The sequence below is a fragment of the Nylanderia fulva genome, unplaced genomic scaffold (genome assembly GCF_048542155.1).
Source record: "Nylanderia fulva isolate GAGA-0341 unplaced genomic scaffold, ASM4854215v1 Scaffold918, whole genome shotgun sequence".
In the NCBI taxonomy this organism is placed as follows: domain Eukaryota; kingdom Metazoa; phylum Arthropoda; class Insecta; order Hymenoptera; family Formicidae; genus Nylanderia; species Nylanderia fulva.
The window spans coordinates 1213-16871 of NW_028191046.1; the positions used below are offsets into that span (position 1 = coordinate 1213).

Sequence of the window (15659 nt, forward strand, 5' to 3'; positions counted from 1 at the left end):
TACTACGTAATTTTAATGGACATAATTGTAACGTTATGTTAAATATGTAACATTAATATTATTTTGTTGATATCAATGTATATATTCTGTAAAAACCTTATAATTATTATATAATTATAATAACGAAATTGCGATGTCACATTAAATAAAAAAAATATCGCAATTTTGTTATTATACTGTATGTAATGATTATAATAAAGTTTTTACAGAATATTAATGAAAGAAGAAAAAAAGAAACTTTTGGATCTTTATTTAAGAATAATTTATGCCTTAATAGCTATTGGATTTTTAGGATTTGTTGTATGAGCTCATCATATATTTACTATTGGATTAGATGTCGATACACGAGCTTATTTTACTTCGGCCACTATAATTATTGCTATTCCCACTGGAATTAAAATTTTTAGTTGAATTACTAAACATCATTGAACTAAAATTGATAATAATTCCTCTCTTTAATGGGCTATAGGATTTATTTTTTTATTTACAATAGGAGGTTTAACTGGAGTAATATTATCTAATTCATCAATTGATATTATTCTTCATGATACATATTATGTTGTAGCCCATTTTCATTACGTTTTATCTATAGGAGCAGTATTTGCAATTATTGCTAGATTTATTCACTGATTTCCTCTAATAACTGGATTTTCCTTAAATAATTATTATTTAAATATTCAATTTATCTGTATATTTATTGATGTAAACTTAACATTCTTCTAACGTTATCTAATTACTAATATAATTTGTTTTTTAATTACAGTTTACAGAGGAAGACGCGCCGGGGTTCGCGTCCAGGAGGAGCGCTTTATGCTCTTCCTCCTAAAACTGTCCTCGCCTCACTATTATTGGGGCAACAGGCCGAGGAGAGGCGGAAGAGAAGGCGGACGAGGACGGGGACGGCGATAACGTGTATATAATAAATATACATATCTATATACAATATACATAAATAAATATACATATATATACATTCTTCATTTTATTTAAATAAAAACCCTATAGATAGAACTTTATAACCCTAACATATTATGAATTGTTAAATAAACCGCAAAACATTATTGATACTATAATTATTTGGTGAATAACATTATTGATAATAATAATAGAAATAATAGAAAATGGTGTTGTAATTGTGATTGAAACAAACATTCTTTCTAAACAGAGTTCGATTATAGTATAAGTTTCTTGATTTAAAATGTGCTATATTTAAATCATTTAATTATTTTTTTCGTTCAAGTACATTTAACAGCAAAAACTGCATATACGTAGGTATGTATTTGACTCTACTGCCATTACTTGAAACAAATACATTATTCGATATTAACAAATTGGAACTCTGGAATTATTGCGATAAATAGATTATATTGCGATATAAAATTACGAGTAATTTTTTTTCATTGTACAGACTAGGTTTAAATTTTTGAGGACCTTCTTTTGAACATGGCTTGACCTTTTCATTTTTATGATTTTTTGGAGATAGGGTGAGAGAGGACGAATGAGGGTAAGAGAAGACGAGATAGGCAAAAGAGGGTGAAAGAGAACGAAAGAGGGTGAGAAAGGACGTACGAGGGTGAAAGAGGTGAGAGAGAGTGAGAGAGGACGAAAGAGGGTGAAAGAGGGCGAAAGAGGGTGAGAGGGAATGAAAAAGGGTGAGACAGAATGAAAGAGGGTGAGACAGAATGAAAGAGGGTGAGAGAGGACGAAAGAGAGTGAAAGAGGACGAAATTGGGTGAAAGAGGGCGAAAGAGGACGAAAGAGGGTGAAAGAGGACAAAAGAGGGTAAAAGAGGGTGAGTGAAAGAGAATGAAAGAGAGTGAGAGAGGACAAAGGAGAGTGAAAGAGGACGAAAGAGGGTGAGAGAGGTCGAAAGAGGGTGAGAGAGAATGAAAGAGAGTTGAGAGAGGACAAAGGAGAGTGAAAGAGAACGAAAGAGGGTGAGAGAGAGAACGAAAGAGGGTGAAAGAAGACGAAACAGGTTGAAAGAGGGTGAGAGGGAATGAAGAGGGTGAGAGAGAATGAAAGAGGGTGAAAGAAGGACGAAAGAGGGTGAAAGAGGACGAAAGAAGGTGAAAGAGGGTGAGAGAGACGAAAGAGGGTGAGGTAGGATGAAAGAGGGTGAAAGAGGACGAAAGAGGGTGAGAGGACGAAAGAGAGTGAATAAGAGACGCGACAGAGGGTGAAAGTGAAAGAGAACGAAAGAGGGTGAAAGAGGACGAAAGAGGGTGAAAGAGGACGAAAGGGGTGAGAGGGAATGAAAGAGGGTGAAAGAGGGTGAGAGAGAATGAAAGAGGGTGAGAGAGGACAAAGAGGGTGAAAGAGGCGAAAGATGGTGAAAGAGGACGAAAGAGGGTGAAAGAGGACGAAAGAGGACGAAAGAGGGTGAAAGAGGCGAAAGATGGTGAAAGAGGATGAAAGAGGACGAAAGAGGGTGAAAGAGGGTGAAAGAGGACAACAGAGGGTGAGAGAGAACGAAAAAACTGAAAAAATAGGACGAAATAGGGTGAGTTAGGGCGAAAGAGGGGTGGGAGTGGGGGTGGGGGTGGGGGCGGGATGTGGGAGAAAAAGGGGTGGGTGGAAGTTGAGGGAGGTGTGAGTGAAAGGTGAGAAGAGATTTATATATATATATAATCCCGATGACGTCAGCGGACGCGGACAGAGAAGAAGAAGAAGAAGACGACGTTACTTCATTTTTCATGAAAAACGTCACTTTTTGACCGCTTGTATGTCCAGAACGGCTTGACCGATTTTATTTCTTCTTGGCTCAAATTACTCGTGGCGATGCCGCTTTTCAGGTTATATTACGTGCAATTCAAAATTTTTTATATTTTAGTAGTTCTACACTCCCAAAAAATGGACTTTGATGGTGCAGGATATGAGACTTGTAGTGTCTTTTAAGGTCTTTTAGGGTTTGAACATGGCCGGAGACATTACCGCGTCTCCTGATAATAACTTTACAATGTATATACATTCCAGTTTAAATTAATTACATAATTATTCATGTTATTTAAATGTAAAGATAAATAAATATATATATATATATATATATATATATATTTTACTGAATTTATTTTGTTATTATATACATTATAAACGTTTTAAAATAAAGCAATAATTATACATTTGTATCATTATAGGAAATTTATCTAAATATTATATATTATGTTGTCACTTACTTAGTGCAACTTTTTGATTTTACTACTTTTTGATGCTAATATTTTAACCTTTTTTTTCGTATTATTAATATAATTATTTAGCGCAATTTTTTGATTTTATTACTTTTTGATGCTATATTTTAATTTTTTTCTAGTATTATTAACAAAAATAAAATATAATTTATAAATATAATTTTTGAGAAAATATTTTTGATAATGATTAATTTTTGCAAAGAATTATTTTAGCTATAAACATAATTTATGAGAAGATAATATTTTTTATTATTATAAAGAACTATTTTTGCTGGCGAAAGATATAACTTAGCGCTTTTTTTTTACATCTGTGATGTCTTTTTTTAATGATTAATTTTTGCAAAGAATTATTTTAGCTATAAACATAATTTATGAGAAGATAATATTTTTTATTATTATAAAGAACTATTTTTGCTGGCGAAAGATATAACTTAGCGCTTTTTTTTTACATCTGTGATGTCTTTTTTGTGGGATAAAATTAAAATATATTTATTTAATAAAATTTATTGCATATTTTAAGTAACGTTTTTGAAAAGCAAATTAAATTTTTTTCAGAAAATCTTTGTATTTATATTTGTATATATTTGTCATAATCTGTAATTAAAGAATAAATATGTATCAAATACATATATGTACTTACAACGGTAAAAGTAGTAAATGCAGATTACAGTAACGATAGCGACAAGACTTATCGCCAATAATAAATAATGTTTAAGAGCTAGAGTACTGGAACCGTTATCTTTTTCATAAATATTTCTACTTATAACTTATAATTATTATTGAAAATATTTAATTCTTAAAATTTTATAAACATTTTTATACTTATAAAATAGATAGATTATACTGAAATATTATCAAATTTGTTTACCAAGTGTTTGAAAAATAAAAAATTTTTTTTTAGGTGGCCATGTAAAGTTCTCGTACTCGGGATATGTCAGTGTCAAACAAAACTTGTATAAAGTTGCCGGTAGCAAATTTTTTATATAGTACATTACTGTTTCATTATTCGTCTCAAAGTTGTCTGCAATTTCCCACTTTTGCATCACATCATTTTTGTATTCTAATATGTAATGGATCGTCTGATTGACGGTAGGAATCCACGAAATATTCATACTGTTAATGCTAACTCCGCTCAAAGTTATGTTCGGTTCCGAGTACATGTGCACAATTTTTAAACTGTCATTATAGAGATTGCTGTAATTGCCTGGATACACACGCACATACACCAAGTATTTCTGATCTGGCAGCAACTGTTCAATTATTGTGAAAAATTTGTTATCTGCCTTACGTTTATTAATAAATGGTTCTTTTATCGGTTGCGTGCTGTTCGTCGAGCTAATGGATTCCCAATATACTTTATAAGTCACTATTGCACAATTCAGTTTCGTTGGTGGCGTCCAAGAAACTGCCGCTATAGTAGATGTTAGAACCTGAACCGTTACATTTTCCGGTGCATTTAGCTTGTCCACGTTAGTTCTCACTATTTGTTCCGAATCAAATTGCAGATCCATTGATAATTGATCAGAATAAAAATTGCTTAGGGCTAGTTTTAGCTTGTATTCTGTAAACGGTGTTAAATTCTGAATTTCATAACGCCGCTCGTATGTCTCCCCATCGATTTTATCGAACTTGTTAAGACTATTGTTCAAACAATAGCTTATGAGGATGGTATATTTATTGGATGGTAGGTTGTTTTTGCATCCACTTTTAGAAATCGGTTCTGGTAAGTTCAAGACGATACTGTTCGCTGTTATTCTTACTATTATGAAAGTATAATTTTTGTCAGGTGTAAGACACTCCGTCCGAGAGTATGGTTGTAATAATTTACTGAAAGATGTCATATAATATAAGTAATTCTTGCTTTTTACTATTTGTACATATTTCAATGCGTTTTTTTCACTGTCAATAAGTGCGTATTTCTTTTTTAAAATATAGATATAATGTTGTTCGAATAGTGGGTTCGTAAATGCGTAAATGTTTTCTTTGTCAGTTGTTAAGTGCGGATCAAGCTGTGTGTTCGTTTCAGCGATTATAATTATGTTGCATTTGTTTAACTTAAAATCCGCTACAATTAATTCATTTTCTTTTATCCAACCCAGCAAACACCGATATATAATTGTTACATATCTATAATAAAACGGAATATAACAGATAATATAACGTGCACGTTACATGTAACATCCATGTTAGTTGTAATTTCCCACTCATAGATGTAACATTTTAATATAACATATATTACATTGTAGTTATATTGTAATTATATACCAAATAGCACATTGATGTATTGATAAGTCAGTGCTATCTTGGGATATAATGACAATATAACTACAATGTGATATATGTAATATTAAAAATGTTACATCTATGAGTGGGAAATTATAACTAACATATACGTTACATGTAACATGCTTAAGTATATAACATTTATATACTGTGTTTGCTAAGAATATATTAGCGACACTTCTTTTTTGCGGTGTCAAATATTGTTTCAAATTTAATTTTCAAGTTTGGTATTTTATATCGACAGAAGGTCATATTGCTTTTTAGAACAGATTCCACATTTTTTCCGTTAAGATCCGATTTCATTATTACATACTGGTTATCTAAACCATGTTCTATCCAATATAACAATCTGAAAAATATATGAATTATTCTATATATGATTGCTGTAAAATATTAGTTTAATCAGACACATAAATGAAGATAAGATATAAATGTATTAAATTTTTACAAACTTATAATGATTAATGATTTTATGATTTTCTATTATGATCTTTATTAGAATATTATAGTTAATGACTGCAAAATTAGAAAATAATATAAATTCTTAACTGAAAAAGACGAAAGTGTTTACTTTTTCAAGTAAATGAAAATGAGCATACCCTATGGATGGTAGTACGTACAGTTAAATAAATATCATTTTTTTTGCTCAAAATCTTGTCATATTCGAATGTGCCATTTTTCCGCATTGTTAAGTCCAGTTTTATAATGTGAGCGATGTTTGTTTGTTCATATTCTGTCCAATAAAGATTTCTTCTTATCCAGTCGATGCACAGATTATATGTATTATTTTTTAAGTTAATTATTTTTGTGCTAATGTTGTTATTTATATTCCATGTCATTAGCTTTTTTATAAAGATATAACCATCGTAATCGATCCAATAAATGTTATGTCCCACTACCAAATGAATGAATTTTGACATTCTTATAGAAGAGTAAAAGAGTTTGACGTAGGTTTTTGAATCTAAATTAAATATTTGGACACCATCAAACGACATGATCAGTAATTTAGGTATCGAATTTTCATGTGTCGATGATACATTCATTAAATTCGTATAAGGACCAACACCAGTTTTAGTATGCATTCGCTCACGGAAATAGTACGTTGTGTTGGGTTTTAGATTATGCTTTATGCACTCCATTGTAGTTAAGATCCTTCTATCGTCGCAGATTTCAATCTTTTTTTGATTCTCGATAAACCAACACTGCACTGTGTATTCTTATTTCCAGGTCTCGTCTAGTTAAAGTTAAAAAGATAAAAGTTAAGTTAACAAGTTAAATAATTTTAACTTAACTTATAGTTACATTTTTAGACTCTTAACTTTTAACTTAATTCAGTTATATTTCATCAGTAACTATTAACTTTTGATTTAACTTTTTTGAAGTTTTTTTGTCCTCATACAAAACGGGCCATATTTCATATGAATTCGATTATTTCTCGATCTCTCTTTATTACACCAAACGTTGGTTCTGAGGCTCAATTCTTAAATTTATTCGCAAGAGAAACGTATGCATAAATTCAGTTCTTACAGAAAAGTTGCAAGTTGATTGGCTAAAAGCCATGCAATTGCCAATAAACTTACAACTTTTCTGTAAAAACTGAATTTACGCATACATTCTTCTTGCGAATAAATTCAATTTTCGAGCCCCTGAATTTGCAGTTTACGTGATCGTGATTCTCTGAAATTTTGTGTAAAGACGCAATGAGTGTTTACATTGTGGACGAATCTGATTTGTCTACGTCGAATGAAAAAGATTTCGATTTGATTTTAAAACAATTTTAATTTTTAAGTTTTTAATTATTTTTTATTATTAACTTAACTTTAAATTCAATTAATTTTATTATAGATTGACTTGCATCTTAACTAAGTTAAATTTTTAAATTAGGAAAAAATTAACTTAACCAACTTTATTGCTTGTATCACTTCTTTTGTAAATTCAGGTAGGCCCCATCTATAAGATAAATTTTAGTCTTTTTATATATAATAACTTTATCATTATATTAATATTTTTATATGTATATATATTATTAAATTTAAGAAAAAGAAGGAATATAGATTATAAAAATTTAGATTTAAATTCATTACCCGAATGTCACAGAAATGTCTTTTTTATTTAGGAATTCATCAAACTCTACAAATGCTCTTGGGTTGTTCGGAATGCTTTCTAGAAATTTTAAGACAATATAATATTTTGTACATATTAATATGTACAAAAACATTAAGTTGATCAATAAATTAGATCTATAAATTACAAAGATAAAGTAAAAATAAAGAAAAAAAGAAAAATAAACGTATGTTATAAATTTAACAGCAAATATTGATTTTTAAAATAATAAAATAATATAAAAAATGTCTTTGTGTGTATTTCGAAATTTATAAAAGTAATTGTTAATCCAGAATCAAAAGAAATAGAAGCTTTCAATAAAGCGCTAAACGTTTTTCTAAAATTTTCTATTTATTCACAAAAAATATATTATTTGCGACTACTTTAAAATTAACAAACGAATAAAATAATGAAATTAATAACGTGGTCTTGAATTTTACTTTTATTTTATATACAATATATGAATTTTTTTGCTCTTAGCGTCAGAATAAATTATATATCGTCTTTGTTATTAAAAAATATTTTGATATTTTTTAAAATTTCCACTCTTTCTTGAATTTAAATTATATGTCAAAAAAACTTTTTTTATCGTTCTATGTATTTATTGCATCTTACCAATAAATCCTGGATTTATAGACATATTTGCAAATGTAACTTCATCGACTTTATTTTTTATAGTCACGCTATCAAAATGATTGTGATCAGGCTGGAAATTTTGTAAAATGTGATGATTGTGATTTTCGAGCATATCTATAATAAATTATATAGCATGTTTGCGTGGAATATTGCCGCGAACGCATTGTATACGTGTCCTTAAGAATCTCCTAGAGGACCTCGTTAAGCACGCGTGTGATTTATCACCCGGCTCACTGTCCCTCATCCTCCTATATAATAACGTTAATTTCTCTTCGGAGTGCTTGCTGCGAACGGCAAGTGCGCTACCATAATTTTTGGTCCTTCGAGCCGGATCTCCAACGGCGTTGGAATTCGGAGCAAGGACGAGGAAAAAGCCGGTAACTCGACGCGCGATTTTCGGAGCCATCTTGGATCGGAACGGCTTTCCAACGGATATTCCGTCCATCCTGTGAACATTTTCGCTTTAGTACGTGTGTGGACGTGAACTTTCAAGTGCTTAAACGCATCCGCGCAGAAGACTCCGCGAGGACATGGCCGTGCAGAGCACCAGGAGTCGATCTCCAGGGTTTTCGCTCTCGCCCACCCGCTGTGTTACCGCGAGTGCAGTGAACACATCCCCGCGCGGACGAATCCGTGGCATCGAGGCGTCATATTCCAAGGCGGAAACGAGCCCGGAGCATACGAGGAGACGGCGGAACGTGGACATCGTCCCTGAGTACAGCACCCTCCCGCAACCAACAGCTACGTGAGTTTGGAAAGAGGGGATCGGCGCGGTGAGGGACGTTACCGGCATCTACGCCTCACGCATCCGTCTGTCTCGCACGGGTGTCTCGCTCGCACACTCACGGTAGGAAATCTATCGCGCGCTCTCTCTGTTACAAACAGACGCTCCAGCAAGCAGCGTTCTCGATCGCACGCACGCGAACGTGCATGCTACAGCGTGCTCCGTATTGGACGCTCGCTCGCTCTCGCCACGGCTTGTGTTCTCTCGCGACCAACGGATGCTCGTGCGGTATTTACTATCTCTCTTCTTCTTAGTTCGCGTTATTTGCTCGCGTTCGAACTCTCATCGGCTCTCTCTCTCTCTTTTCTTTTACTCGAAAAGCGCGCAAAACGATACGCGCCGTAACTTTTTTTGCTGTTGCGCGCTCGCCGTTCTCATTATGCCGATCGACAAGGCGGAAGTTGAAGAAACCTTGGCGCGCCAGAAGCGCGATCACGACCTGATCGCCAATTTTCAGGCGAATACTTCCAAGCAAAAGGCAGCAAAGGACATGACGCTGAGCGACTATCAAACTCGGGATCGCCTCCTTGAAAGTTATTGGAGCGGCTTTCAGGCAAGAGATTACCAGCTCTATTCGCATGCTGAGGAACTCAAGGGCCGCACGTACTTCAAGGACAATCTGTATGAGTCCGGGTTGACGGCCTATATGTCGGCTAAGTCGTGGCTAACCGAGCGCATTGCCGCGAAGACGATGCCTGTATTGCCCGTTAGGACAGCATCAAGCGCTGCACTTTTAGCCTCGCTTTCTCCGTTTGAACGCGTCAAGCTTCCGAAATTCGACGGGACTCAGAGAGACTGGCAGAGTTTTAAGAATAAATTTCGATCACTTGTTTTAAATGAGCTGAACATGAGCGCGGTTATTAAATTTCAGCATCTTCTCAACTCACTGGAAGAAGATGCTGAAGGCAAACTCAGAGGACTAGAGGTCACGGGAGATAATTTTATCACTACCTGGGAGTCGCTCTGCAGTCGGTACAACAACATCTTTCTGAGATTCTCTACTCATTTCAATGCGTTGCTCGCGCTGCCTTCGTCGGCTAAGAAGACAAGCGCGCATTTGAGTAACCTTCTCAATACGACGAACGAGAGCATCAACGCTTTCAAGTCGTTGAAACTTCCGGTTGAGCACTGGGACATGGTGTTCATCCAATGCATTGAGTCCAAGTTAGCTCCTGCTTCACGCATGGACTGGGCGAAGCAAATCAAAACCATTCAGGATGGATCCTTCCCGAAATTCGACTTTTTCAAGAAATTTCTTGAAGATCGGATTCAGACCTTGGACAGAATCGAGGCAATATCTCAGGCGTCAGCTGATTCCAAGGTCAAATTTTCCAGCAGCCAACAACAAATTAATCTCATGTTTCATTTCTTATATATATATTTTACATTGCGTCTTTCTTTCATATATTATTCAAATATAAGAATTATAGTTTACTTAACATTGTTTGTTCAACTCTTGTTTTATATATCTATCATTCTTTAAGACGTCAGTAAAAATAAGTGTTCATTACTTATGATTTATTTTGTTTACGCATTACTGTTAGATTCTGTCTTGCTTTAAGTCTTATTTCATTATAATAATTTCTAATTAACATAATCTCCTTTAATAAGTTTGATATATGTATATATCTATATATATTTGAAGACATCAACATATTAAGTTTTTCATTGAGTGTATTTAGAGTCAAAGATTATTTCTTACATTCCTTTCTCTTAAGATTTATTAAAATTATATCAATTGTTCACAGTCTACTACATTTCTTTATTATTATTAATATCGTCTTTCTTTCAGCATAACATTATTTAATTGAAAAATACTATTAAAAGTATATTATTATATGCTTAATTTGACTCATCAATTGGTGCGACAATAGTTTTTACAAACAAATAGTGAAGCGTTAGATTAACTAAACTATTTTCAGTTAAATTTAAGGAGTGCCTGTCTCCATGTCATCTAAATTGAGTTTCTCAGTTGTAAATTCAGCGTTGAACTTATAACAATAACATTTTTCATTTTTGTAATATCAGTAAGTATACTATAGGGGTTCTAACCCAGAGGCAATGAGGGGGGTGAGGGGCGGGTGGGAATCGGGGGCGAGAGGAGTGACGTCACGCGGGGGAGGGGGTCTTATCAGCAGATAAGCTTATCTTATCAGCTCAGGTTACCTGATAAGGGGCTCAGGTTACCTGATAAGGGGATCATGTTACCTGATATGTTTATAAACAAAAGATAAACATTCCAGCGATATCTATTACAAGATGAGATAAGCGGCATCTTTATGAGATATCTATTACAGCGATATCTATTACAAGATAAGATAAGCTTGTAAGATATTTAAATTTTCTCTGAAAATCCAAGATAAAATAAGGTAAAAAATTCTGGTTAATGAAATTCTGCGAATTATTAAGAGTTGCCGCCGATTCTTTGGTGAGCGCCGACATTCAGATATCTATTACTAAGGGGGTTGCATTTCTTCATCTATTACAGCGATATCTAAATTTTCTTTGAAAATCTAAGATAAGATAAGGTAAAAATTCTGGTTAATCAAATTCTACGAATTATTAAAAGCTGCCGCCGATTCTTTGGTGAGCGCCGACATTCAGATATCTATTACTAAGAGGGTTGCGTTTCTTCATCTATTACAGCGATATCTAAATTTTCTCTGAAAATCTAAGATAAGATAAGGTAAAAATTCTGCGAATTATTAAGAACAAAGGGGCTACCGCTTGGTGAGCGCCGACAATCAAGGGGGTTGATACGTGATCTATACGTATATTTCTAAGAAATATCAGCGGCAAAAGTTTGGGGGGCGAACGCGTTGCGACATGTCTTCGCTGGTTGTGACGTGTCTTGCGACGGGGTGAAATGGAATGGCGGCTTTATCTATGTATTTCGGAGAATTATCAGCGGGTAGATATCGCAAATATTTCTTGCGAATTAACAATCGTTGAAGAACAAAGGATTGATCGGGATATATAATGAGGACCGATGCCGCTGCCGGGCCATAGTACGGTGACCACTGGCGAGCGCACGCTCTCTTCATTCGGGGTGCACGAAAAAAAAAAAGTTTAGTGATCACAAGTAGTAGTGAGCATAGTGAGTGAATTTTTACAAAAAAAATGGAGAACGCGGAGAACGTTGACCGCGACCTGTTGGAGCGTTCCCGCCAAGTCGCCACCTTGGGTGAATATTTCGGATGGCTGCAAGAGTGCGAAGAGTTTATCGAAAAGCTGGAAGAACGCAGCCGTGTCAAGCGTCCGCGTCTCTCGATTGAACATAGGCAATCTCTGGTGGCGAGAATAGCGCGACTCGAGGGTGCAAAGGTGCGCTTGCAGAGACGGTATGTCGGTGAATCCATGCCTGGATTCAGTGGTGGCGGCGGTGGATCCAAGCCTGGATTTAGTAGCGGCAATAACGTGCAAAGACTCGTTTGGGGCGAAATCGATACGGCGTTCGATAGCCGTATACTGACCGGTGCGGTAATTAACGCAGACTATATCGAACCGCGTCAATTTTTGGAAAATGCCACAGACATTGTAGTCAAGAACGTGGAGAATGTGCTGCAGAGACACATCAGTGTAAAAGTGAACACTGTTTTCAACGGTGAGTTTGTGTCCGGTGATAAGCGCGCCAATAAAAGTATCTCACGAGAAACTTTGAACTCTTTCGCACATCTGATGTACGCGAGTGGTACGAGCGCCGCGTAATCGAGCGCACGCTAGCATCGCTAGAAGAGTTCCAGGAACGCGATAGCGGCGGGGCATTGTCGCGGATAATAGATTTGACAGTGAATATCAACAAGTACAATCCTATGCGTGCGGGATGCCATGTCAAATTACCGCGAAAAATTATGGTAAAAAAAGCGGTTGTTAATGTGCTATCAGCGGACAATGCGTGTTTCGCATGGTCAGTGGTGGTCGCTCTGTATCCCGCTGAAAGACATGTGGAACGAAAATCCTCCTATCCGCATTACACCACAGTACTGAATCTCCAAAACATTGAGTTTCCAGTGACTGTGAATCAAATTAAAAAATTTGAACTTGCAAACGACATCTCCGTAAACGTGTACATCATCGAGAACGAGAACATCGTCCCGCTACGTCTTTCGGAAAAAAAAAAAGACAGACACATCAATCTGCTATATGTGGACGAAAACAGCGTCGGGCATTTTGTTTTGATAAAAAATCTGTCTCGCCTCGTGAGCTCGCAACTGAGCAAAAAGAAATGTAAAAAATTTATCTGCGATCGGTAAGTATATATATATTTATTAAACTTAAATTATATTAATAATTTTAAATAAAATTAAAATTTTTAATATTTTCAGATGTTTACACTATTTCGAAGCGGCGGATAAATTGCAGGCGCATACGGAAGATTGCGGGAAACTGAACGACTGCGCTATCCGGTTGCCGAGCGACAATGACAAGTGGCTCAGCTTCGACAACTACACGAGGAAGGAGCGGCTTCCGTTTGTGGTGTACGCCGATCTCGAGTGTGTTTTAGTAAAGACCAAAGATGCCAAAAATTATCAACATCATCAAGTGTTCAGCATCGCGTATTACGTACAGTGTTCGTACGACAGTTCGTTGTCCGCGTACAATTCCCGCCGTAGTGTCGATTGCGTCGCGTGGTTCGCCGAACAGCTTAAAAATTTAGCAATCCGCGTAAAAAATATTTTAACAACCAATGTCCCCATGGTAAATTTAACGCCTGACGAGTGGTTAAAATTTCGCACCACGACGCATTGTCACATTTGTGAAAAACCGTTTGACGAAGACGATACACGCGTCTGCGGTCATTGCCACCTCACCGGGCGGTACAAGGGTCCCGCACACTCAAATTGTAACTTAAATTACAAAGAATCATTTTGTATTCCTATAGTCTTTCATAATTTATCAGGTTACGACGCGCATTTTATTATCGAGGACATAGCCACAGCGTTCAAAGGGGAAATCGAATTACTGCCGATAACGAAGGAAAAATATATATCATTCTCGAAAACTGTTAGATTGACGCAAGACAATAATTCGAAAAATTATACTAAATTACGCTTTATCGATTCGTATAAGTTTCTCAGCGCTAGTCTTGACAAATTAGCATTATTTTTTGATAAAGATAAACTAAAAATTTTACATTCGGAATATCAAAATTTATCGACAGATACGTTCAATTTATTGACACGGAAGGGCGTCTTTCCGTACGAATACATAGACTGCGTGGACAGATTACAAGACACATGTTTACCACCGCGCGACTCATTTTACAGTTCCCTGACCGGCGACACAGTATCCGAGAGTGATTACGCGCACGCCGAGATCGTCTGGAGCCGATTCTCCCTTCGAACGCTAGGCGAATATAACGATTTATATTTAAAAATTGATGTCTTGTTATTGGCCGATATATTTGAAAATTTTCGCGACAGTTGTATAAAAAGTTATGGACTTGATCCCGCGTATTATTATACTCTCCCTGGATATACATGGGACGCCATATTAAAACATACAAATATAAAATTTAAATTATTAACAGACATTGACATGGTAATGTTTGTCGAACGAGGTATACGCGGCGGCCTTAGTCAATGTTCAAGTCGATACGCACAGGCTAATAACAAGTACATGCAATCGTACGACTCATCGAAACCCTCATCTTACCTCATGTATTTTGATGTAAATAATTTGTACGGATGGGCAATGTGTCAATCATTGCCGTATACCGATTTTCGGTAGGTCGACGATGTATCGAATTTTGATATATCATCTATCGCGTTCGATTCGCCTATAGGCTATGTTCTCGAAGTAGATTTAGAGTATCCGCAGCATCTTCATGACGTACACATTGACCTACCGTTTTGCCCGACGCGCGATAAGCCGCCCGGCAAGCGAAAGTATAAACTCCTCGCAACGCTTTACGATAAGAAGCGCTACGTAATACACTATCGTAATCTGCAGCAGTGCACGCGCCACGGGTTACGCATAACAAAAATATACCACATACTACAATTCACGCAGCCAGTGTGGCTTCAAAAATACATTGAACTCAACACACAGTTTAGAACACAAGCGAAAAACGATTTTGAAAAAAATTTATATAAATTGATGAATAATGCGGTATTCGGCAAAACGATGGAAAATGTGCGCAATCATGTAGATGTAAAATTATTAACAAAATGGGACGGACGGTACGGTGCGGAGGCAATGATCGCGAAACCAAATTTTCATAATACAAGCATATTTTCGGAAAAATTAATTGCCATAAAATTACGCAAACTCGAAGTTAAATTCTACAAACCAATCTATGTCGGCATGTGCATACTTGACATATCTAAAGTATGTCTTTATGAATTTCACCACGAATACATGTCACCGCTCTATCGTGACAATTGTAGAGTAATGTATACCAACACGAACAGTTTAATATATCAAATTAAATGCCAGGATGTCTATGAAAATTTGAAACGCGTAATCGCTCGATTCGATACCAGCGATTACGCTGCGAATAATGCGTACAGTATACCGCTCGCGAATAAAAAGGTGCCGGGTCTGACGAAAGATAAGAATAACTGTGCAATAATGACCGAATTCGTCGGGCTTAGAGCAAAAATGTATGCTTTGCGGGTGGACGGTAAAAAGGACACTAAAAAGGCAAAAGGTGTCAAAATTAA

At 35.7% G+C, this 15659-nt stretch overlaps 1 protein-coding gene across 1 annotated transcript; it reads left to right on the plus strand.

Annotated features, from left to right (window-relative positions):
- Positions 1-12114: 12114 nt before the first annotated feature.
- Positions 12115-13247, plus strand: LOC146719604 (uncharacterized). Its single transcript, XM_085489964.1, is given in 2 exon segments — positions 12115-12637; positions 12640-13247. Coding segments are annotated over 2 exon segments (1131 nt in total).
- Positions 13248-15659: the final 2412 nt, after the last annotated feature.